The following is a 26,370-nucleotide window of genomic DNA, read 5'->3' as shown; positions in this document are numbered from 1 at the left end:
GAGAGAGAGAGAGAGAGAGAGAGAGAGAGAGAGAGAGAGAGAGAGAGAGAGAGAGAGAGAGAGAGAGATAGAGGAAAAGAGCGTTATGGGAGAGACAGACAGGGAGAGAAATAGAAAACACAATGTAAATTGTTCAAGAAATCATAAAGTGACATCATCTAGAAATCTAAACTACCGGGTTCGTGCCTCGACTGAATTTAAACCTGACTCATTGGAGCCAGGGGTGTAGTGGGCAGGGTGGAAGGTCAAAGGTTGCAGGGTGGACGACTGTTACTGTAGTCAGCGTGGCTGTCACAGCTGTCACCTAAGCCACTCACTTGTTCAAGTGGTTGATGACGTATTTGAAGACGTCGTAGTTTTCCCTGGGGAAGCGGCGCAGGATGTCCTTCATGGCGTGAACCCGCTGATCCCTGTCGTTGATCTCTGATTCGGCGACAGGAGACAGGAGAGGTTATAGAGAAAGAATGAAAGCACATGAATGCACACACACGCATACACACACAACCAGAGGAAGGTCCCACACATGCAGGGACAGGGAGGGGGAGAAGCATGGCACAGACTGACACAAACTGAAATCGCAGCTGAGAGTCAGCGTTGACTTAACAAAGCATAGCAGTGATCACACACACACAGTTATAAACCCAAACACACATGAACACACACAGGTCCTCTGGGTGTGCTGAGCCCAACGGTAGGAGTGAGTCAGACACGCTGATATCAGCACTCCAACACAGCCTGTCTTGTGTGTCTCCATGTGAGCGAGGCAGATGGAGTCTCTCACACACACACACACACACACACACACACACACACACACACACACACACACACACACACACACACACCACACAGCCTTTCACATGTTATCCAGCTCCTTCAAAACCCAGCTGTGTTCACTTCTTCTGCAGTCTACAGTTATACACAGAGTTCTGCAATCCACCCTGTAAGCGTTTCTTTTTTAACTACTCTTTAGACACTGTGTGTAGTGTCTCTCTCCTGCTGCAGGCTGCAGGGTTTCGTCAGGGCTTTGTCATGGCTCAAGGGCCTCGCACACACAATCCGCTCACTGAGTGACGGCCGGCCTCCAGAGTACAGGTACATCTCTGGGCCGCGACGCTACACCTTAAATCTCCACCACGACGGATTACAAAACGTAATGGGAGTGACAGAATGGGAGTGGAAAGAAGTGCACTTGTTAATCTGACATTCTGTATCGTTGTGTTTGTCTTTCTTCACAGGAAATGTATGCGTCTTCAATTGGAGGCTCCTCAAAGAGGAAAGGGGAGGACCATCCTACTCAGTGAATTTCATAAAAATAAAATTGTGAAACATTAAGTGATCCTTTTTAGATAAAACTATACTAAATATATTCGTGTCACCCTATATGTACTGCATCTCACTCACGTGCTCATCTTCTTTTGCTTTCCCTGTCCCTAAAACTCACTCTCTTCTCTATCCCTCCATATTTCTCACCACCCCTTCAAAATCTCTCCCACTTACGTTCTTCTCTCACCGCTCCCTCATACCTCCCTCTGAATCTCAAACTCTTTGCATCTCTCCCTCGCTAATCTCTTTCTTTCCTTCCATCCCTGGCTCACAGCATGTGTTGTTCCGTGGGGGGGTGATGGGGGTGCAGGGTGATGGGGTGTGTATATCTTTAAACGCAATGTTGGGTTGGATAACCCCCTCTCCCAACAGTTTTTCCCTATATGTACTGCATCTCACTCACGTGCTCATCTTCTTTTGCTTTCCCTGTCCCTAAAACTCACTCTCTTCTCTATCCCTCCATATTTCTCACCACCCCTTCAAAATCTCTCCCACTTACGTTCTTCTCTCACCGCTCCCTCATACCTCCCTCTGAATCTCAAACTCTTTGCATCTCTCCCTCGCTAATCTCTTTCTTTCCTTCCATCCCTGGCTCACAGCCAGCATCAACAGTACAGTAGCATCAACAGCACTCTATAGGGTACTGTGGTGTACCCGGAGGACAGCTTGCTTCCGTCCTCCTCTGGGTGCATTGACTTCAGTACAAAACCTAGGAGGCTCGCGGTTCTCACCCCCTTCCATAGACTTACACAGTAATTATGACAACTTCCAGAAGACGTCCTCCAACCTATCAGAGCTCTTGCATCATGAACTTACATGTTGTCCACCCAATCAAAGGATCCGAGAATGAATCTAGTACTCAAATCATAACTACAGCTAGCTAGCACTGCATAAAATGTAGTTGACTCAAAGAGAGAGAAAGACAATAGTTGAATAGTTTTGAACAAATTAATTTATTAAAAAATGAAGGAGAAGCAAGAGAGAGATAGCTATATTTAGTTGTATTTCTTTTCACTTAACTTAGCGAGTGAATGCAGCTAGCTAGATTAACCTACACAAACAACCGGCTCAAACAGAGGGAAACTGTTAGATAGCTGGCTATAACTATCCAACACTGGAACTCGTCCAAGTCAAGGTAAGCTTTTGGTTTTATTAATGTATTGCCACCGGGGCCCACCGGTGTAACTGATAAACTGCTTGCTGTTGACTGTACACTGTACTGCATGACAGTAGCGAGTTTACAAATGTGTTAGTTCTAGTAGCTATGTTGACCACTACGTTAATATGGTGACAACAATGTAGGCCGCTGTGTGGAGTGGTTGGCGGTTTGGCTTGGAAAGGTTTTTTCTCCTGGTCACAGACTGCTGATGTGTTTGTGCACTGAAGTCCACAAGCGAAGGGAAAATGTGAGAGGAGGAAGGCAGGTAGATGCGAGCAGGAATTATACAGCGATCAATGGGATCATGCTGTTTGTATGTGGCTGCTATGAAAGTGAACTGTGTTTGCGTGTGATCAGGGGTGTATTCTTCCCACCGATTCTGTTGAAAAAATGTTTCTTAAACGGAAGCAAACGGAATGAAACTGGGATAAACGTACCTGAATATGTCCAACAGAAACTCTTGTTTACAAGAGTTGGACTAATGTTTGCACTCTAGATCAGCTAGATGCAGGCAAGAGTGTGCAAGGCGGGATTGAATGTGTCAACGTCTGTTACCTTGATTACTCAAATTTCTCTCGACCTGTCTACGTTGTAAACTTTCATTCATAGGTTGTAGCAACCTCATGATGGGTATAGGGAAAAATGTTGTATCATGTAGTATCCTAAACCTATATATGGTACATTGAGCTGGGTGAAGGGAATATGAACGACAGTCATCCAGTATGCTGTAATAGAAATAAGGCCATGCTCATAAAAAAAAGTGTCCTCCATCTTAAACGGCACTGGTTTCTTCATAGAGACCAATTAGGTTAAGCAAGGACAACCCTAATCCATTCTCTCCCCAGCCCCAGATCCCCTCTCCCCACCCCCTCTCTCCCCAAACCTCTTTCCCCAGCCCCCCTCTCCCCAGTCCCCCTTTCTCTGACCCCCCCACACCCCAGCCCAGCCCCATGTCTTACTGAAGGCCTCCACCAGTTCAATCTGATGGCTGTAGGGCACCAGTGGTTCAGGAAGCTCAGAGAAGAAGGCCTTCATGGCCCCGGCCACCGTGTTGATAGTGAAGTCCTTCTCCACCAGGTCTAGGTTATGGTCTAGCAGGGAGACAGAGAGTGAGGGAGAGACAGAGACAGAGAGAGGGGATTCGTTAGAATAAGACATGGAAGAGACCCCTGATGTAGGATATGATCTGCAAGAGACAACAATATGAAACACACACACACTCGAACGCACACACACACACAAAAGTCTGCCTTAAACTCATTAGTTTTACTGCTATAGTATCATCCCACCTGGTGATAGACTGAAATACCTGAATAAACAAACCCCAACATAAACAAAACCCAACACAACCAAAGTTCTGTATAACGGGAAATCCAGATCACTGCTTATCCTGTTAGAAGGAACTGCACCCAATTGTCTCCAGCTCCTCAGTGAGTCTCTCTTATTCAGTGTGTCAGCTCAGTATAAAGGACCACATGGGAGAGACTGGGAACAAAGTTCGCAGCACCAGAAGCAAACTGATTATTAAAACTATAAACCAAGAGTAATCACAGGTGACCCCTGCCCTGCTGACACAGGCTTGTTGTACAAAACACAGAGAAAGAGAAAGAGTGTGAGAGGGGGAGAAGCATAAGAAAATGAGACTATTAAAAACCCTCTCCTATCTATGACAAACGTAGAGAAAGAGATCTAGGGAGATGGGGGAAATAGAATGCGGGGGGGGGGGGGGGGGGGGGGGGAATTGACATTGGAAGAGAGTTAGATAGACAGCAATGGTGAGGGGATAGCAAGGAAGAATGAAAAAGAGATGGGGGAAAAGAGGACCTGTGGTGAACATAACAGACCAGATTCAGTGATAACACTGGTCCCAAGTCAGTTCTGACCCAGTAATGCCTAGTGCTCTACGGTTCAGACCAGTTTCCAGACCAGGCCTCAGAGTGAGCTCCAGATCTCAGTGCTCCTAAAGCCCGGTTCAGATACAACAGCCGACATAAGGAGAGACGAGACAAAACTAGCCAGTTTTAGAATTTTGTGTTGAAGAACAGCCGACTAAAGACAGGGCATTCAGACCAAGAAGAGGAGACGAGCGGTTGAGACTGTTTCCATGGTAACAGTGACTCAATGACTCGATACAACTTTGATACGTTTCCACTTGTCGTAGCACGCTGTTGTAGAAAACGAGTATCATCAAATACATGCACCAGAAACAGGGCACATTCTGTGACTTGTGAGATAAATATCAGCAAGCTGGGCTCACTAACAGCAGCAAAATAACTAGCTAGCAGTCTGCCTGGCTAAACGCACAACGTCAGCACACTGCTCTCTGATTAGCTAAACGGATCTGTCTCATCCCAAGTCTTTAGCTAAGATCTGACATGTTGAGCCTCCAACAACCGACATGAGACGTTCTAAAACTAGACGGTTCGGATCAAGAAAACTTAATTCCATAACTGCATAAAACCGTCTTGTCTGAACTGGGCTTTAGGGCCCTCCAACACAACAGGTGTGTGGTTCTATCGCTATGGGTTACCTGTGCTGTAAGGGGTGGCTAGGCGATAGCTGATTTGTGGCTATGGGTTACCTGTGCTGTAAGGGGTGGCTAGGCGATAGCTGATTTGTGGCTATGGGTTACCTGTGCTGTAAGGGGTGGCTAGGCGATAGCTGATTTGTGGCTATGGGTTACCTGTGCTGTGAGGGGTGGCTAGGTAATAGCTGATTTGTGGCTATGGTCTACCTGTGCTGTGAGGGGTGGCTAGGTAATAGCTGATTTGTGACTATGGGTTACCTGTGCTGTGAGGGGTGGCTAGGCGATAGCTGATTTGTGGCTATGGTCTACCTGTGCTGTGAGGGGTGGCTAGGTAATAGCTGATTTGTGGCTATGGGTTACCTGTGCTGTAAGGGTTGGCTAGGAAATAGCTGATTTGTGGCTATGGGTTACCTGTGCTGTAAGGGGTGGCTAGGCGATAGCTGATTTGTGGCTATGGGTTACCTGTGCTGTAAGGGGTGGCAAGGTAATAGCTGATTTGTGGCTATGGGTTACCTGTGCTGTAAGGGTTGGCTAGGAAATAGCTGATATGTGGCTATGGGTTACCTGTGCTGTAAGGGGTGGCTAGGCGATAGCTGATTTGTGGCTATGGGTTACCTGTGCTGTAAGGGGTGGCTAGGCGATAGCTGATTTGTGGCTATGGGTTACCTGTGCTGTAAGGGGTGGCTAGGTAATAGTTGATTGTTGGCTATGGTCTACCTGTGCTGTAGGTGTAATTGTATTGTCACCTTGTTCTAGCGTCCTGATCGATTGGACACAGGACTTCGCTTCTGATTACCTCAGCCTGGATTCAGCCTTACTGATGTGCAGTGGTATGTGCAGTGGTATATACCAGGAAGCATGCTTCATTAACCAAACCAATCTGGAGGTAATTAACGGCCCACACCACACATACTCATGGACACACACACAGAAGCTACGCTACGGAGGAAGGCCTCTCCTTCCTGTAGATCAATGCTACAGATGCTCCCAGGTTAATTAGGTGAATCCATTGGACAACAGGCTTCTGGATAGATACAACACACTAACACTGCACCTCTGTGGCCTGTTTGTGCCTAGGTATGGGAGTGTGTTTCTGTGTATTGGTGAGTTTGTGTGTGTGCATAGGTCAGTATGTGTACATGTAGACACTGACTACAGGTGGCATGGGGTCTGACAACCCTACAATAATTACACTCAGTGGCCAGTGTACTAGGTACATCCATCAAGTACCGGGTCAGTCCCCCCTTTTTCCTCCAGAACAACCTGAATTCTTCGTGGCATGGAAACATTGCTCAATTGGTATAAAAGGACCTAATGTGTGCCAGGAAAACATTTCCCACACCATTACACCAGGATGGGACCATGGACTCATGCTGCTTACGCCAAATCCTGACTCTACCATCTGCATGACGCAACAGGAACCAGGATTCGTCGGACTAGACAATGTTTTTCCACTCCTCAATTGTCCAGTGTTGGTGATCACGTGCCCACTGGAGCAGCTTCTTCTTGTTTTTAGCTGATAGGAGTGGAACCCGGTGTGGTCGTCTGCTGCAATAGCTCATCGGTGACAAGGACCGATGAGTTGTGCGTTTACGAAATGGCGTTCTGCACACCACTGTTGTACTGCGCCGTTAGTTGCCTGTTAGCTTGCAGGATTCTTGCCATTCTCCTTCGACCTATCATCAACGAGCTGTTTTCACCCACAGGACTGCCCCTGACTGGATGTTTTTTGTTTGGCGCGTCATTCTCAGTAACCCTAGACCAGCGTGCAGGGTTGCACGTTTCGTTTTTTTAGCCTAGCACTTACACAGCTGATTGAAATGATCAAAACTTGATGACTAGTTGATTATTTGAATCAGCTGTGTAGTGCTAGGGCAAAAAACTTAAGCGTGCAACCCTTGGGGTCCCGAGGACCGAGTTTGGCAAACCCTGCCCTAGACACTGTCGTGTGTGAAAAGCCCAGGAGGATGGCCATTTCTGAGATACATACCACACTCAGTCACTGAGGTCACTTGTTTTGCCCATTCTAACATTCAATCAAACAGTAACTGAATGCCTTGATGTCTGCCTGCTTTATATAGCAAGCCACAGCCACGTGACTCACTGTCTGTAGGAGCAAACCATCTTCGTGAACGAGATGTAGGTGCACCTAATAAACTGGCCGCAGAGTGTAATTTGTAGCATACTGTTGACAATTTATATTTTTGGTGTGTGTGGGTTTTGTATTCAATGTCTACGGTCAAAAGAGAGGTTCTGGTGTCTCACCCTGGTCAAACTGCCTCTGCATGCTCTCCATCTCTGACTTGTTCCCACTCACCCTGTAGATCCCTTCAGTAGTGATACCTGAGAGAAGAGAGAGAGGAGCGAGAGAGAGATGAGAGAGAAAAGAAGCGGAGAGAAGAGAGATTCAGTACACTTTATCCACAACAGTACACTTTACTATTAACATAACATTTTTCATCCATCCAACTCACAGTCAGAACACACACACACAGACATCAACAACAACACAAGTCCTCCTATAGCCTCTGTGTAAGGACTTCCAATAGAGAGTGCTGTTAGAAGCAGTGTTCTATGCAGAGATTGTGTAGTAATGACAGTGGAGACTATTGGTGGCCTGGGCTTGTGTGTCCCCCCCACCGAGACAGAACATAAGCACTATCAATGAAACTTATAAAGCATCAGTGCAGGCTAGCAGAAAGTGTTCCGGTGAGGCTTCTATAGTTCAAGATCCATAAACATGACTTAATGAACTCTGGTCCCATTTGTTCATCATCCCTCTCTTTCTCCTCCCCTCTTTGCTCATCATCTTCTCCTCTCTCTGCAATCCATGCCTTTACCACAGACATGGAGAGGACAAGGGTGTGGACAGACAGTGAGTGAGAGAGAGTGAGAGAGAGGGAGGGAGGAAGACAAGGAGGGAGGGAGGGAGACAAAGACAAATCCAGAGACAGGGAGAGATGGCTCTCTGTCAAGACGAGCGGCATCGATCCCCTCCTTCTGCCGATCAATTATCCACAAAAGCTTTTCTAGCCAGACTCCAGGGGAACAAGGGATGGAGAGAGAGATAGAGGGGGGAGGAGGAAGACAGAGGGGAACGGAGGGGAGACATGGAATGCGTGGAGGAAGAGAGAAATAGAAGAGAATAACAAAAGGAGAGGAGGAAGAGATATACTACATAATAATACATGCCATTTAGCAGAGGCTTTTATCCGAAGCGACTTACAACAGTGAGTGCAAACACTTTCGCATTAGTGGCCCCAGCAGGAACCAGACCCACGACCCTGGCGTAGGGCTGTTATGGTTACCGCCACACCGGCAGTCCCGAGACATGAACAGAGTCACGAGTCACGACCGCAATCGAATTCCACGTGACCGCTGGAGTCACGGGTAACTAGTCTTCTCCAAAACTCCGCTCTGATGCTGCTGCTGGTCATTAGTAGCCTACCAAACTGGCTAACGGCCAGTCGCTAATGGCCTGTCGTTAATGGCCTGGTACTCAGGGCTCTATTGTCCCTCTAATCACTCTGACATCAATGCAAATACAATCAAATCAATCAAACACTTAATTAGAGCCCTGGCATTCAGAGTTTGAGCGGAATAGGATCACCTGTTGCGCAGCGAGAGACAGCTCCTCATAGCTGCTTGATGCATGGAATGAAATAAGTGTTCCTATAGCCCAAAGTTGCTCAACATTTCTATAGGGTATGCTATGCAATTGCGTGAGAAATGAGAGGTTTGATGGCCTCTATTAAAAAGAGGAGGATCTAATACATTGTAAGGCTGCATGATGAGACTAATGATGATTTGAAAAAAAGTAACTTGAAAGGGATGAGCTCTGCTTTGTTTTTTTGCACAGGCTGTACATACTCCAATAGTCTACCATTCACAATTTAACAAGTACTTGATAATTCCTCGAATTTCACGCGGTATCCCCTTTGTGGCTGTAATGTCACCCTAAAATAATCCATGTCTTTTGCGGCCCGGAGTGCTGCGTTGCGCCCTTCTCCCTGAGTGTGCTGCGCAATCCGAAGCGTCTCTCACTCCCACGGCTCTCCGTCACGTGATCAAGTCTTTCTCACAGGCTACAAGTGAAGACAGACACACCAGGGGAAGCAACTGCACGCGTCCTTATCCAATTCCGAGCTGCGTATTGAAGATATTGAATGAACTGTCCACATTTACTTTTCGTCAGCCAACAAGATGAGTAGGCCTAACAAAAAGCAAAAGCACTAGCTTATGTCAATCTACTATACCCCACAGTACAAAAGTCCCTATCCTATTCTGTGCAATAAATAATTATTCCAAACAGTCTGGGACAGTTGTGGGAGGCGATAGATCCCAAATTAATACAACCACTAGCTTCAACAAAGCTTTTTTAGGCAATGGGGCTGATGCAACAGATTAGAAAGTTTAGTTTAAAATGTTGATAAACTATTAGGCTATTTATTCACATTATAAGCACAGCAATGCGCACATGGTAGTAGGCTATAAGCGTGAACGTTCCATTAGCGGAAAACAGCATTATCAAAAGTGACCGCAAATTATGCATGCATTTTCATGGTATAAATTTCTAAAACTTGAAACTCACTCGCTGGTTATATATGCCAATTAGGCTCTACACCCCTTGTAAAGCGGATTAATGTGCTTAATTTTAAGAAGTTATTTGGCCACTTTAGTTGTAATACAAACCTTATTAAAACATTGGCCTATGGGCCAGCCTACATGAGGTGTGATTTGAACAAGTCGCAAAAAAAAGGCATAGTTTCTTATCGCATCATTCACAAGTGATAATATATCATTCACAAGTGACAGGCTAATATTGTCACCCATCAGACTATTCTTGATTTAATCTTCTCTATACATGTACTAAATAATATATGTGCGACAATTGTTTTGATTTAGAATGGACCATTATCATGCACCTGTATTGAAACATGTCATCTATGCACTTAAATAGCGAATGGAGGACGCTTTTCCCCGTGGTTTGTTTTCATGCCAGCCAGGTAGGCTATACTCCTGTTGTAAATATAAGCAATGTGCTTAATATTAGGAAAGTTGAGAAATAAATATGGTGACCTAGCCTATAGAAAGCTGATGGGATCCTCTTTTTATTAGTCGCTATCCCTCTGTTTTCGCTCGCAAGTGCATAGCCTACATAAATGGTGCGCAACATGGGCTCTCATGAGGTGTTTGATTAGATTTTCAAATACATTTGCATTGACGTCAGAGTGATTAGAGGGACATTAGAGTGATGAGTATCAGGCAGTTAGCAAGTTTGGTAGGCTACTAATGACTATCAGCAGCTTCAGAACTTGGAGAAGCCTAATTACCGTGAATTTGACTGCCTTCGTGACTTGTGACCGCCGGTGTGGCGGTAATACGGTCACCGCAACAGCCAGATTGTGTCAAGAACTGCAACGCTACTGGATTTTTCACGCTCGATAGTTTCTAGTGGGTATCAAGAATGGTCCACCACCCAAAGGACGTCCAGCAAACTTGATACGACTGTGGGAAGCATTGGAGTCAACATGGGCCAGCATCCGTGTGGAATTCTTTCGACACCTTGCAGAGTCAATGCCCTGGCAAATTGAGGCTGTTCTGGGGGGCAGGTGTTCCTAATGTTTGGTATACACCTTCCTCTGTCCGGGCGTAGCGTCGGATGGAGCCACAGTGCCTCCCGAACCCCCCGTCTCAGTATCTATGCTGCAATAGTCTATGTGCCGGGGGGCTAGGGTCAGTATGTCCTATCTGGTGTAATTACTACCTAGCCTGACGACTCCTGGCTGCGCCAGTCTCCAGGACCGTCCACCTGGATGTGCTGCTGCTCCAGTTTCAAATTTTCTGCCTGTGGCTATGGATCCCTGACCTGTTCACCAAACGTTGTACCTTTTCCCGGACCTGCTGTTTTTGACTCTCTCCTCCTCTTCCTCCCCTGCTGTGTTGACCTTTGAATGTTTGCTATGAAAAGCCAACTGACATTTACTCCTGAGGCACTGACCTGACCTACAACCACTGTGATTATTATTTGACCCTGCTGGTCATCTATGAACGTTTGAACAAATCTTGAAGAAAGATCTGGCCTTAATGGCCATGTACTCTTATAATCTCCACCCGGCACAGCCAGAAAAGGACTGGCCACCCCTCAGAGCCTGGTCCTCTCTAGGTCCCTACCTTTCTAGGAAGTTTTTCCTAGCCACCGTGTTTCTACATCTGCATTGCTTGCTCTTTGTGGTTTAAGGCTAGGTTTCTGCATTTTGTGATTTAAAAGGGCTTTATAAATACATTTGATTTGATATATTGGTAGGTTATATGTAAAGACTAGATTAAACTGAGAATAGTCTGATGGGTGAGAATATTATGAAGTGCTTGTCAAATTGTGAATGAGAGACTGATGAAGTGTGTGCAGCCTGTGCAAGAAACATAGCAGAGCTCATGCCTTTAATGCAACTTTATAATGTATTACAAATCAAAACATATAGCCTAATGTTTGTATCACAACTAAATTTGCATAAATATTTAAATTAAGCTTATAGAAGGACCTGTTTCTTTGTTAACCACTCAACACAGGATAGCCGCATGTGCGCACTCCCATGGAAATTATTTCTGAAAAATATAATTTACATTTGATTCAGCTATGTTCAAATGTATTCTTCTTACTATAAAATAATGCCCTGGAAATTATAGGCAAATCAACTAGTGTAGCCCACAACCATATGGCATAACCAGATCAGGGCCTAACAAAGACGACTCAGAATATGCTATTCTGTCCTCCTTCATATCATGTTTTTTTTAGACCTGCCTCCATGAAGCAAATGGAGGTAGGTCTAAAAATAAATCATGGATATATTGTTATGGTGTAGGCATGACAATCACCGGCTGACAAAATGTAATGACCGCCACAGCCCTACTCTGGCATGCTACCTTCACGCTCGTACCATAGAGAGCCAGAGTGAGGCAACAAGGACAGGGGAGGGAGGGGGAGAGAGATATAGACATGGGGGAGGATGGCATAGGAAATTCAGAGGTCAGAGAGCGTGATGTAGAGGTTAACTTCCATCACCTTCTTTGTTCTGAGAGCAGCTCTGGACCGGTTTCCTTTCATCTGCAGCGACCGGTGTCAAACCAAACACGAGCACTTCCTGTGTACAGGTAACCTACATCCTGTCTGAGCGATCATCTCTTGCTTCTACAGGACTATCCCATCTTATCACATAATCATGACAATATTATATTCGCATGACATTTTCTTCCCCTAATCTCACCCATTTCTCTTCCATCTACAGAATAACATCGACACCATTAAGTGACGTCCCAAACACATACATCCATGATAAGCATTAAACCTGTGTGAACAGCTCTCTCTCTCGCTTCCCAACACTCATTCATCGTTCCAATTCATGACAACTGCTGTGAAAAGCAAAAACTCTCACTCCACAGACAGACAGACAGACAGACAGACAGACAGACAGACAGACAGACAGACAGACAGACAGACGGATAAGAGAGGGGCAGTTGGCTCCGGCGTTGACCTCCGGAGGCGTGATGGCACAGCGTCTCGGACAAGGGTCAGACTGATCCTCAGTCCAGATGTGGGGTATGTCTCAGGGTCCCCGTTGCCGCCGGCAACAAGCAGCGGTTTTCACAGGCCACCACGGAGACACGCCATCACTGGCTGCTGCCCTTTACGTCACCGTGGAGCTCGCTAGAACGAGGAGACGTGCCCACGCATGCTAACACACGTTCATCGTCTCAATACCCACAAGGAGAACACAGAACTCACTGAGTGGCAACAGAAGCACTACTCCGTCTGGAGACTGTGGAAGGGATGGAGAGAGAGAGAGAAAGAGACGGTGGAAGAGAGAGAAAGTAAGATCAGAGGAAAAGGAGTGGGAGCGCAAAAAAGGAAGAAGTTCAAAAAGGGGGAGGTGGATGGAAAGAGAATAACAGTAGAAAAAGTGTGAGAGGGATGCAGGTAACGAGGAGGACAGAGGGAGAGACTGATGGAGGACGAGAGGGTGGTGGAGAGAGCGTCCTTACACAGACATTGAGAGGGGGATGGAGGAAGGATAAGAGAGGCTGTGTATAGGAGTACAGTGGGCTGCTCAGACAACAGTAGGGTGGGTATGTATTTTTGGTACAGGCTAGGGAGAGGGAGGGAGAGGGAGAGGGGAAGGATGTCGGTCTGCCATAACGTCACTTATCCCCCTAACGCCCTGGACACCTTTAGAGTTACAGTCACAGGAGAGTCCTCTGCCTCTCCTCTGTCATACTCAGCAAAAGTGGGAGGCACAAGAAAGACACAGGCACACGTACACACACACAGGGAGACACATGCACACCCACACACAAACGCACATTTGACCCCCGACTAAGTTTATTTTACAGCAATAACATTACAGTACATTACCGTAATAAGTAAAGACACACTGTAGATCATTTTAGTGAGCATGTTGGTATGTAAGCTCTGGACACTAACACCATTGAATGTCAGGATGCCGTAATTAACCAAAAAAATGTATGTCACGTTGGCAACAACACCCTTAAATAGCCTCCATGACTTATAAATCTGGACGGCACATTTAAGTTTGAGTCGGAGTGTGCATGTCAGTGTGTGAGTGTGTTTGACATTGTGAAGTGTTTCTAATGCTTCTCATGTAAAGCATTTGGGTGTGTCGTCACCTGAGCGCGTTTGCGTGTTTACGTATTTTTGCGCATGCCTTTTATTTATTTGCGTTTGTGTACTGACTCCGTAGTGAGAGTGTAATCGGAGGTTGTGGTGAAAGGCTGTGTGTTGTGTTGCCGCAGTGGGTCCCTTCTCCCTCCTGGTGCACGCAGAGAAAAGAGCTGAGCCCAAAGGTTGATCTAATTTCCTGCTCTGTGGTATCGATCTGAAGGAGGGAGCTATCGGCCCCGAGGATTACCACTGCCCCACTGCCTCTGAACACAGACAAAGACAGAGAGAGAGCAAGAGAGAGAGTGTGAGAGAGAGACAGAGACAGAGAGATGCAGGGCGAGACAGAGGCAGCGCGACACAGAGGCAGCGCGAGACAGAGGCAGCGCGACACAGAGGCAGTGCGACAAGGAGGCAGGGCGAGACACAGAGGCAGGGCGAGACACAGAGGCAGGGCGAGACACAGAGGCAGGGCGAGACACAGAGGCAGGGCGAGAGAGGCAGGGCGAGATAGAGGCAGGGCGAGACACAGAGGCAGGGCGAGACACAGAGGCAGGGCGAGACACAGAGGCAGGGCGAGACAGAGGTAGCGCGAGACAGAGGCAGCGCGAGACAAGAGGCAGGGCGAGACAAGAGGCAGTGCAACAAGGAGGCAGCGCGACACAGAGGCAGGGCGAGACACAGAGGCAGGGCGAGACAGAGGCAGCGCGAGACAGAGGCAGCGCGACACAGAGGCAGCGCGACACAGAGGCAGCGCGACACAGAGGCAGCGCGACACAGAGGCAGTGCGACAAGGAGGCAGGGCGAGACACAGAGGCAGGGCGAGACAGAGGCAGGGCGAGACAGAGGCAGGGCGAGACAGAGGCAGGGCGAGACAGAGGCAGGGCGAGACAGAGGCAGAGAAAGGCAGGGGCAGAGAAAGGCAGAGGGGGCAAGGAAAAGAGACGGGGGGGTATAGGAAAACTATGAGGACAGTGGGTAGAGAGGAGTGGTGAAAGAAAGAGACTAGATGGAGAGAGGGGAAAAGGAGGACATGAGGGAATCTGCAGGGGAAGAGAGGAGAGGAAATGGTGGATTAGGGGAAAAGAGAAGGAGGCAGGCAGGAGAGAAACCAAGGAGGTGGTGTGTGTCCCACTACACTATGCCCCTTGTGGTAGCTAAATGCACTCAGGTGGGCGAGGGTGGCAGTGAGAGCCTCACTGGTGCCCTGACTCAAATGCGTATCTCTGCTCCCTTTACCCACATATAGCAGCACAGATGCGCCTGACTTTAATCCGTGTGTGGGAATGGTTTAATCCGACAAGAGCTTGCCCAGGAATGCACTGCCAAAAATGTCAATAAGGCACGTCATTGCTTTGGCATCCACACACAAACACAACAACACGCAGAATACTGTGATCTCCACTGTGCATTCTACACCGAATGCACTCATTTGCTTCATGGAAGCATTTTTTTCGGCTTGAGAATCAAAGGTGTTTCATATAATAATGCCCGTGTATTCAGACCTGTCACTTCAACCACCTTCCCGACACACACACACACACACACACACACACACACACACACACACACACACACACACACACACCACACACACACACACACACACACACACACACACACACACACACACACACACACACACACACACACACACACACACACACACACAAGTCTCCTAGGGTGCTTGAGTAACAGCTGGTGTTAGGCTGAGCGACGTGCCCTTTGTGGGCCCAGGGCAGAGGTAGCATGAGGACCATTAGGGCAGAGCGTGGCAACAGGGTTAACTGAGCCCAGGCCCATCTGTGCACCCCGTTCCACAGGGAGACAGAGAGAGAGAGACACAGAGAGAGAGACACACACAGAGGGAGGGAGATACACACACAAACAGAGAGACAGTCAAAAGAGACAGAGAGACAGTCAACCTACTCCACACACACACACGAACACACCCTTTCAAACTCTCTCACACATCAATGTGCACGCGCATGCGCACCCACGCAAACACACACTAACCCAGAAGCACTGCATAAAACTCTCCCTTGTACAGAACTAATGCAGACCACACAGCACCACGAACACTGTTATTAGGAGGTGTCCAACACAACACAGAGGCCGCTTCCCAAATGGTAACCTATTCCCTATATAGTGCACTACTTTTGACCAGGGCCGCTGCTGACTGTCACTAAGGCCACCTACAGCGCCACAGGCAAACACGAAAAGCAGAACAACTCCAACAGAGAGGGAGAAGCAGAGGGGGGGAAAAGAGAGATACATCCTGCTCTCTTATCACAGGAACAGCTCTGACTTAGAGAAAACTACAGAAGCTTCCTCTGGGGAGAACCACAGTCCTACCAGAAACTACTGATAAATCACTGACTGGGGATTCTTAGGAGAGGGAGAGGAATAGAACGGAAAGGTAGAGGTACGTGGGCTGAAAGTGAAAACTGTGAAAAGGGGAGAGAGCGAGAGAGCGAGAGAGCGCGAGAGAGAGAGAGGGAGAGGGCGAGAGAGAGAGCGAGACCTTGCTGATACTGAGGTCAGAAACTGCTTGTGACCTTTGTATAGATCTCCACAGTCTCAGTAATCAATAGCATCCACTCAAAACAACAATTGTAGCCTCTGTGTAATACGTGTAAGCTTACCTGTTGCCTCAATATATCGGATGCACTTGTCGATGAAGAGCGGGATGGGTCGGTCAGGTGTCACCACGTTGGCCAATGGCACGCCAAAGTAGTTGCTTTCTACTTTGGATATGGAATGCCTGGGCTTGGGCCGCGGTTTCTGAGAGAGGGACGGAGGGAGAGATCGATGAGAGCAGCGTTTTCGCTCCTGTTCATTATCCATCCAAGACATGGATTGATTTTCAGAGCATAGACATGGGCACAATATTAACACACACATCACCATACTTTCATTCTTGACATGGGCATTGACTGTATCAGCCAACACAACACAACCCACATACGCATTCCTTGCAGTAGACTCTTCTCAAGGCCTAAGCTGATAAGAATCATACATTCCTGTCTCGAGCTGTGTGCGTGATACACGTCTCCGTTCCACTTTTTTACCTCTCTATGTTTTCTTTATCCTCCGCACTCTCGTTCCTCTCCCTTGTCATACTCCCTTTCCATGACACCGCATCCCTCGGGAATTACCCCAACCCGGAAAACATTCATCGTTTCTAAGAGGTCCCTAACTTACTGCTGTTATCAGAATTCAATTCTATCTTGTAAGCTACTACAGCTACTTCTGTGCCATTCAAGCCTTTCAGACAGACTGAGCTGAGAACTGAGGCAGAGCTCCATGGTTGGCTAGGGACTGGGGCCGGAGAGCCGTAGGACTGTCAGGCAGAGAGCAGAGCAGAGCGGAGCAGCATGATACTCGGAGTGAGCCTAGCCGCCCTTGTCCGGCCGATCTGCTCCAGTTACCCCGCTCCATTACTTTACGCACCGCCACCGCCCTGCCCACCACCCTACATTCCCCTGGCTACAGTCACAACCCCCAAAACGCTGCTTTTCTCGCCTGCCTTATTGTTCTTGTTTTATGAGGCCCCGTCCTTGCAATCTGTCTCTCCTTTTGTTTAACTGATTTGAGAACAGTGCCACCTCTTTAGCCAATTACGCATTGCAATACACCCCCCCCTCCCGGTGGACAGAGCGAGAGCGAAGAGAGAAGAGAAAGAACAAGATAGAGAGAGACCTCTGGCGTGGTGAATGTATATGAACAGGGAGAGAGGGTTAGCTCGTTTCCACTGTGTACTCACTGCTGAGGCCTAACGGCAGCCAGGCAGAGACAGAACTGGCTGGTTCTACCCTGACCTCAGGTCAGACTTACAGGGACACTCTTTGTTGATTATAATGACCCACATGTGTGGTGCCCTAAGGGCACGCTAGGCTACAGCTGGTTCTATGGTGACCCTCATCAATAGAGAGACAGCTGATCTGGGAACCTGATGACCTTGTTTTGGCTCCCATTAAGTAATAAAGACTCGAATGTAAGTGGAGCGGGGGCACAGGCTCCAGATCAGCCCGATGGCTGTGCTCTGCAGTAAGGGGAGTAGCTAGCTTAGTCCCATTAAGCAGTTTTGTTTTATTTGTTTTAGGTGGTTAAATTAATTTCCCCCTATACTGGTTCCGCCAACTAATTCTCTCTAGATTTGTGATGTTACGGAGCATCATTCAGGATATATAAAACAAAACACTCTTATATAGTTTATGGTGTAGAGGGACATCATCACTGTGTGTGAAAACATAAATCACCTGTCCTCCCTACTGACACCAATGGTAATTATCACCCACAGCCAGGCATGCAGACACACAGCGACAGGGTGGTTTGTGTCTCTCTCCCAGCCAGTCTAATCATATACACTGCCTTCGCTCCCACTTAGGTGGCACTTATGTCAGCCTTTCTGTGTGAACGGGAACTATGGCAGGCAGATACGACTGACTGCGCTGGGTCAAATGTTTCACTGCAGAATGTCTGAGGAGAGGGAGGGTGCAGAGTGCGCAAGAGAGGGGAGGGAGGGCAAAGTGAGGCTGATGCCCATGTCTGAGTCCTATATTCCCTCAATCCCTCTTCATCAGCAGGGAGGTAAAGAGAGGCAGAGTCGGGGAATGAGGAAGGGAAGGAGAATGTGTGGGAGGAGGAGAAAATAAACCCAGGGCATGTCTCACTAGTCTCTGGGCATGTTTTTCTGCAGCACTAGAGCACTACTGAAAACATGCCGCACAGTTGGACCACTCAGCTGCCAATCACTCTCTATTCACTTTATTCAGTGAGACTGCCCCCTATCACGCTCTTAGGGCAGGTCTGACTTCATGCACTGATGCAACAGGGAACTCTCTGGATTAGAGAGACAGCCCACCTGTGAACAGGGCATGTCATAAACCTGTTGGGTTTACTCTGCACAGATCTACCTACCGAAGAGAGCTTTTTAAAAACTAGCCAGCCTATGGGACTGCAACTAGGGCTGAAGCAGTAACAGGTTTGTAATTTGGGATGAGTGAGTGGGTTAGAGCTAGGGATGCTTTTATCTGAGATCAAACACAACGGCTGTACAGAGGGACAGTGTGGAGGAGGGAGAGTGTGGAGGAGGGAGAGGGGGCGGTAAAATAATTCTGTCCTTTTTACTCTCGTTAATGCCCTCATTCAGGTGACCAGTGAAAGAAATGGAAAACTAAACTGGCAAAAATGTAACTTCAGTTTTAATGGTGTTTGTGTCAGATTATAATGTCAGCATGGGTTAAAGTTTGAGATCTTTGTCCATTTGTGAAATAATGACAGCACCACACACATAAACACATGTACATTCAGGGAAACACATTAAACAGTTTCTCTGAGCTGGATGAGATCAATAGCTGAAGTTTCCCTCTGCTTCCGGGCCATGATTGGGCTAGTTTGGAGGACTCCAGCGGCGCAGGAGAAAAGTAGGACCACAGAGCGAGAGAAGGCAGAACCGATTTAAAGAGCCTGGAAGGATACCTAGACCAAGACCCTCTATAGCCTGTCAGACTCAAATCAGATGGGCTCCAGTGATCAGAGAGACAAGCACAGAAGCCTCCCTTTGGCAACACATTTAGAGCACAGTGCTAATTATTCTGAGCACAGCTCATATACGCACACAGGTGAGGAAAAACACAGCAATAAACACTGAACAATGCAATAGAAACACTGCTGCTAAGTAACTTTTATAACGGTGGTAAGTGAAGACAACACTATTAAACAGATGAAACTTATTAACCTGTTAGGGCTAGGGGGCAGTATTGACACGGCCGGATAAAAAACGTACCCGATTTAATCTGGTTACTACTCCTGCCCAGTAACTAGAATATGCATATAATTATTGGCTTTGGATAGAAAACACCCTAAAGTTTCTAAAACTGTTTGAATGGTGTCTGTGAGTATAACAGAACTCAAATGGCAGGCCAAAACCTGAGAAGATTCCATGCAGGAAGTGGCCTGTCTGACAAGTTGTGTTTCATCTTGGCTCTTTTTATTGAAGACTGAGGATCTTTGCTCTAACGTGACACTTCCTACGGCTCCCATAGGCTCTCAGAGCCCGGGAAAAAGCTGAACGATATCGAGGCAGCCTCTGGCTGAAACACATTATCGCTTTTGGCAAGTGGCCGATCAGAGTACTATGGGCTTAGGCGCGTGCCCGAGTCGACCGAATGCTTTATTTTCTTTCGTCTGTTTACCTAAACGCAGATTCCCGGTCGGAATATTATCGCTTTGTTATGAGAAAAATGGCATAAAAATTGATTTTAAACAGCGGTTGACATGCTTCGAAGTACGATAATGGAATATTTAGAATTTTTTTGTCACGAATTGCGCCATGCTCGTCACCCTTATTTACCCTTTCGGATAGTGTCTTGAACGCACGAACAAAACGCCGCTGTTTGGATATAACTATGGATTATTTTGAACCAAACCAACATTTGTTATTGAAGTAGAAGTCCTGGGAGTGCATTCTGACGAAGACAGCAAAGGTAATAACATTTTTCTTATAGTAAATCTGACTTTGGTGAGTGCTAAACTTGCTGGGTGTCTAAATAGCTAGCCCTGTGATGCCGGGCTATCTACTGAGAATATTGCAAAATGTGCTTTCACCGAAAAGCTATTTTAAAAACGGACATATCGAGTGCATAGAGGAGTTCTGTATCTATAATTCTTAAAATAATTGTTATGCTTTTTGTGAACGTTTATCGTGAGTAATTTAGTAAATTCACCGGCAGTGTTCGGTGGGAATGCTAGTCACATGGTAGTCACATGCTAATGTAAAAAGCTGGTTTTTGATATAAATTTGAACAAAACATGCATGTATTGTATAACATAATGTCCTAGGGTTGTCATCTGATGAAGATCATCAAAGGTTAGTGTTGCATTTAGCTGTGGTTTGGGTTTATGTGACATTATATGCTAGCTTGAAAAATGGGTGTCTGATTATTTCTGGCTGGGTACTCTGCTGACATAATCTAATGTTTTGCTTTCGTTGTAAAGCCTTTTTGAAATCGGACAGTGTGGTTAGATTAACGAGAGTCTTGTCTTTAAAATGGTGTAAAATAGTCATATGTTTGAATTTTTTTTTTAGGTTTTTGAATAACGCGCCACGGGATTACACTGGCTGTTACGTAGGTGGGACGATTTGGTGCCACCTACCCTAGAGAGGTTAAGTAGTCTATAATAGCTTAATAGAGATTGTGCCCGAGTGGCGCAGCGGTCTAAGGCACTGCATGCTTGAGGCGTCACTACAGACACCCTGGTTCGATTCCAGGCTATATCACAACCGGCCGTGATTGGGAGTCCCATAGGGCGACGCACAATTGGCCCAGCATTGGACGGTGTAGGCCATCATTGTAAATAAGAATTTGACTTTCTTAGTTAAATAAATAAATACATTAAAAAAGATTAAGTCATTCATAGGGGGAAATCTCAATGAATCACATCTCTTTCTCTATGTACAATATGTGACCGGTATGAAGAATAAAAACTGAAAGTATGCAATCTGATGTGACCGTATTGATGAACGATACACAAACGGACACACAAACACACACGCACCCACCCACCCTGGGGCACATACCTTGGTGTTTCTGCGCAGGCTCCTGAGGATGTTCCTCCTCTTGGGGTCCTCACCCTCCTCGTTAATAGAGTTGTCCCCCTTATGCGCCCCGCCCAGCTCCTCTGGTGCCTTGGGTGGCCCCAGCTCGTCATCACTGCCGATAGAGAAGCTAGTGCGGAAGCTGCTGAACTTGCCCAGGCGTTTCGAGCGGTCGCGGTACAGCCGCGGCTTCACCCCCAGAGCAGACATCTTCCGCCTCCGCTCCAGGGAGCTGCTGTCAGCCTCGCTATCCGAGCCATTGCCCCCACCGTTAGAATGCTTGTTGGCATTGCGGATGGTGATGATCTTGCCCTGAGTGCTGTCGTGGGGAACCGAGTAGATGCTCTCCTCCTCCGTGGGCCGCTGTTTGATCACGGCATCCACGGGCTCGGCGTAGTCTGAGGGGTCATAGCCACCGTCGCTGCCCGGCACCCAGGTGACAGCAGGGGGTAAGGAGCGGCGGTTGGTCCCTTGCTGGTCCATGTAGGGCCCCAGGTTGACTTTCCGTACGGGGGGCTTGGGCCGTACCTGCGGGGGCACCTTGTTGTTGAGCTTGCTTTCGAAGGTGCTGATCTCGGAGATGACCGAGAAGGCGTCGCTGGACTCCAGGTCAGGGAGCTTGAAACCCCCCAGGTGGGAGGTGGGGGTACCATCGGGGTAGGGGGGCGAGGGCTCCACATCCTCCTCAGAGTCTAGCAGGGTGTTAATGGGGCTGGGGGAATTGCAGCGGGCCGGGCTCATGCTCTCAGTGGTGCAGGCCTCTGCTACATTATCGTACATGTGTGTGGCCTCCACTATGGTGCGTTTCTCCACAACCTCCTTCAGGAAGGGCTGGAAGAGGTCTATCCTGTGCAGGCCTCCCACCACCCCTCCGGGCCCACACACTACTGTGTTAAACCTGGCCTCGATCTCCCGGGCCAGCTCCTCCCCCTGGCTCACCTGCTCCCTGGCCGCTTCAGAGTCCGACAGCTCAGCCTGACTCTCCCCCACCGCCAGCAGCTGCACGGGGATGATGTCCTGCACCTCGCACAGGAACGCACACAGGGTCTCCATGGACGCCTTGCGTCTGGCCGAATACACAGCGATGTAGCCGTGCACCAGCCGGCTTTTCCGTAGGGCAAATGAGGAGTGGAAGGAGAGCAGGGAGAGGTCGATGGTGTGCCTCTGAGCCCCCACTGTGAGCTCTAGGAGCACGGACGTTCCACTGCTCAGGCTGGAGGCCGGCCGACAGTGCTGGGGCAGCAGGAGAGGCGAAAGGAGCTGCTCCACGTCATAATCGTCCCCACACATCAGGCACATGACAATCCGCAGGTCTGTCTCGGGGATGGGCTGGGAGTGAGAGTCTCTGAAAGAAGGGGGTAAAGGAGGGGAGCTGCTGCCTATGCTCCCAGGGGGCCTACGGCATTCTAACAGACCTTTTAACACCTGGTTGATCTGTTTTTCGCTCACATTGCGTCCATAGCCCACCCCAGGGGAGGCGGGGTCTAGGTAACCACACTGTAGCTTCCCAGCCACCTGCTGCCCCTGGAGGATAAGTGTGTGGGCCGTCTCCCCCCCAATGTCCCTGACGGACCCTACTCCCCGTTTGGTGACTAGGAGAAGGTTCATGGGCAGCTGAAATAGACTGTTTTCCCTTCGGCCTAGCGTTGACTCTCTGAGCTTTTCAATGCTCTCCACAATGTAGGATAGTGACTCCTTAGAGTTGTAGAGACACAGGACGCCATGGGGGGTGAAGGTAGGTGTGTGGAAGGAATTGACCGGCAGCCGAACGTTGCCCTCTATGGGCCGAAGGGACAACTCATACATTTTCCCATCCAGCACATACCGGTCGTCATTAGTGCACAAAGCCCTGATCTCATTGGCCAGTTCTCTCCCCAGGCCGTCTTTACCCAGAATGACCAGATTAATCCGATCTGCGTTCCCGTCACCCGGTTTATGGCTATCAAAGAAGGAGTATCGAGTGGGGAACTTGGAGGCTAGAACCTGTTCGATCTTACAGTCCACACAGTGGGGGCTATTTGGGCAGGTCTCCTTTGTGGGGTGGTAGACAAAGTGGATATGCTTGAGCACCAAAGCGTCCCTCTCTGCCTGTAACTTCTGCAGGGCCTTGAACCTTTGCTCCTCCCCCAACACCTCCTGGATGGCCCCCATCTTCTCCTTACTTGGCTTGGCGTCTACCTCCAGCTCATAGAAGAGCTCTGAGTACTCCAGCAGTAGCTCCTGGAAGTCCTCCTTGGCTCGGTCGATGATCTCCTTCTGGTGCCTGTTGTAGATATCTAGATACTCTTGTTCCTCGAGCCACTGATAGAAGTCTTCATTCATGATGAAGCTGCGTGCCTCCTCCCAGGGCTTGCCTGCTGTGATAAAGGGAGAGGCACTGAGCTTTTCCTTGAACTCCCACTTCATCTCCGCCTTTTTGCGCTCGTTTCTCAGGTGCTCCAGGTGGCTCTCGTAAATCGTCTCGGCCACAGGCGTCTCCAGGAGATCCTCTGGAATCCTCTCATCCTCCATGTTGTCTATGTGTGGCGTGGTCTCCCAGGGGGTGTCGTCCAACACAACGAACCAATGGGAGAAGTCCCGCTTGGTCTCCAGAACCTTCTGGACCCCGGACCAGCTCAGGTGATCGATCTCGTCCAGCTCAGGGACTAGGGAAACCAGTGCCTGAGGCAGGGTGCTGAGATAGACCTTCCGCCTTCGCTCAATGTGCTCCTGTTTGAGCCTGTGGACATGCTGCTGGAAGAGCTTCTTGGCTTTGGCCGTGCCCTCCAGGAAGACATACTCCTTGTACTCTGGGGAGGTCTGCATGCGCCGGTTTATGTTGGGCCACGTCTCATTGTGGTTCTTCACAATGCGGCTGACCTGCCATTCGTAGTGGTCTTTAGCCGAGGCGATCTGCTGGCTCTGCTGCTTCAAGGCCTCAAAGTAGGGGATGATCTTGGGTTTGCCCCGGCCCTTGTCTATCAGCTGCACCAGGGTGAGGAAGGCCAGGTCTACGTTGACGTTGGAGCGTGCTGACGTCTCCACCACCTGGAGGTTCTTCTTGGCCAGGGCGAAGGTGTGCGAGTCCTTGATGTAGCGCTCCACCCCCTCGTCGCACTTGGTGAGCACCAGAACCACTGGCTTCTTGTTCTTGGCTAGCTGGTTGTAGAGATTAGTGATGAACTTCATCTGTTCGTCAAAGTTGCGGTTCATGCCCCTGCTGACGTCCACACAGAGGAGGAAGCCATCCACCATCAGCTTCCCCTCGGGCATCTGCTTCTGCTCAAAGTCCTGCTCCAGCCCAAGCTGGTCTGTGCAGAAGTACATCAGCTTTTCTGCAGAGGCCAGCTTGTTGGAAGCTGCTCTCTTGATGTAAGGCTGGAGGGCTGTGGAACGGTGCGGCTGGAACGTCTGGTCATCAATGAACTCTGTCTGTTCCACCACATGCATCCTGCACTCCGGCCCCTCCTCCAGCACCCGCCCCGTTTCCCCCCAGAACAGGAAGTGGTCATTGTTCACCACGCGTCCTCCGAAGTCGCTGGTGCTTAGCACGGAGGTATGGTCCAGGTAAAAGTCATCTGCGCTGGGACGGACGAAGCGGTTGCACAGGCAGGACTTGCCCACACCACACTGCCCCTTCTCTTTCTCTGTGCCAGACAGGCCCACCACGACCAGGTTGTAGGTGGGCGCCTTTGCATCTTGCTTTTTTGCCATCATCATCGAACGCAGACACTCATCCTGCCATGCCCACAAGCTCTAGGGAGGAGGCTGCAGGACGGTCTTTCCATGCAAAGATTCTTACTGGCCTTGGGTCCGACTCTACAAGAGAAGGAGAGAAAGATAGATTTTTTTTAAATAAATAATATAAAAGACTGTGGAAATATTCATTGTCATTATTCAATTCATTATGTGTAGGCTGTTCCATGTCTCATTTAAAATTCCCACATCGTTGCTGTGTGATGTTAATAATGTTTAATCTGTGATCCCATTTCATTCGCTGAATGTTTCCTGAAGAGATTGAGGTCAGAAGCAAAGCTGTTGGAATGCTACAACTTACTTAAGACAACTGCAGTACAGTCAGTAACTATTAACTGATGCATTCCTTCACATTTAACCTCTTTTTGACATTCTACTACCCACCATACTAAAAGTAGTTTCCTGAGGCTTGTTCGCTACATTCTTCCCTGCTTTGTACGTTTCAAAACAGCAGAACAGGATCTTATGTGAGGATACATAATTATCTCACATCTAACAGTGTTGTCTTTAAGCCAGCAGCAGTTCTACAAGACGCGATGATACAGTTCTCACTAACAAACAAATCCACATACGTAGAGAGGAGAGAGACTAATTGGGCAACTAGGGAAGCCCAACTGCCTTTCAAAAGGCTGCATTGAATGTTGGCTGCTTTCCTCTCCATAAAAAAAAAAAAACTACAAAAAACACATTTTCTTCTGGTTCCTGAAAAAAAAGACTCCGCGGACAAATTGGACTGGCTGATGTAGCATCACTAATTATGATCTCAAATTGCATGTCTCGTAACATTTACCTAGATGTAATAGCTGTTCAATTTGGTATCACACTGTCTGGAGATCACTTGCAGATGTTTCTTTCCAAGCCCCACACACTGTTCTCAGAGCAAGCACTTTCACCACTACACAACAGATTCTATTGGCAGAACACAGGCCTACAAACCATAAATAAAGCTCCTATTGGCAGAACACAGGCCTACAAACCATAAATAAAGCTCCTATTGGCAGAATACAGGCCTACAAACCATAAATAAAGCTCCTATTGGTAGAACTGAAGGAGGGAGATAACATTCATACCATTTTGATAGACGGGCCCTTTCTAAACAGTCAGGCTTGTAGTGAACAAGAAAACCACTAGACAAAGCCCCAAAGCACTAAACACAGCTGTGTACAGTAAAAAGAACCCACACCCAGTTCATGTTAATTCGTCTATGTATTTAGTAAACACATTAAAACCACTGTTAATGATGAATGAATGGGGCTTTTGAGGCAGGGTTTGGAGAATACTTAATACTCACTGAATTGAGTTAGTCATAGAGAGTCAGTGTGAAGACAGAACAAAGAGGAGAGAGG

At 48.1% G+C, this 26,370-nt stretch overlaps 1 protein-coding gene across 1 annotated transcript in view; it reads right to left on the bottom strand.

The window, feature by feature from the left end:
- The window catches only part of LOC123729254 (rho GTPase-activating protein 35), an 85,310-nt gene that overhangs the window by 4,595 nt on the left and 54,345 nt on the right, over positions 1 to 26,370 (bottom strand). The window contains exons 2-6 of the mRNA XM_045703542.2: positions 21,272 to 25,087; positions 16,332 to 16,470; positions 7,278 to 7,355; positions 3,445 to 3,576; positions 318 to 423 (exon numbers count right to left, since the gene is read on the bottom strand). Coding sequence (XP_045559498.1) covers positions 318 to 423; positions 3,445 to 3,576; positions 7,278 to 7,355; positions 16,332 to 16,470; positions 21,272 to 24,988 — 4,172 coding nt within the window. The 5' untranslated portion in view covers positions 24,989 to 25,087. The remainder of the gene's footprint in view (positions 1 to 317; positions 424 to 3,444; positions 3,577 to 7,277; positions 7,356 to 16,331; positions 16,471 to 21,271; positions 25,088 to 26,370) is intronic.

This window comes from Salmo salar, chromosome 20 (genome assembly GCF_965601325.2).
Source record: "Salmo salar chromosome 20, fSalSal1, whole genome shotgun sequence".
NCBI classification, from domain to species: Eukaryota; Metazoa; Chordata; class Actinopteri; order Salmoniformes; family Salmonidae; genus Salmo; species Salmo salar.
This window is presented reverse-complemented; position numbering and strand designations above follow the sequence as displayed.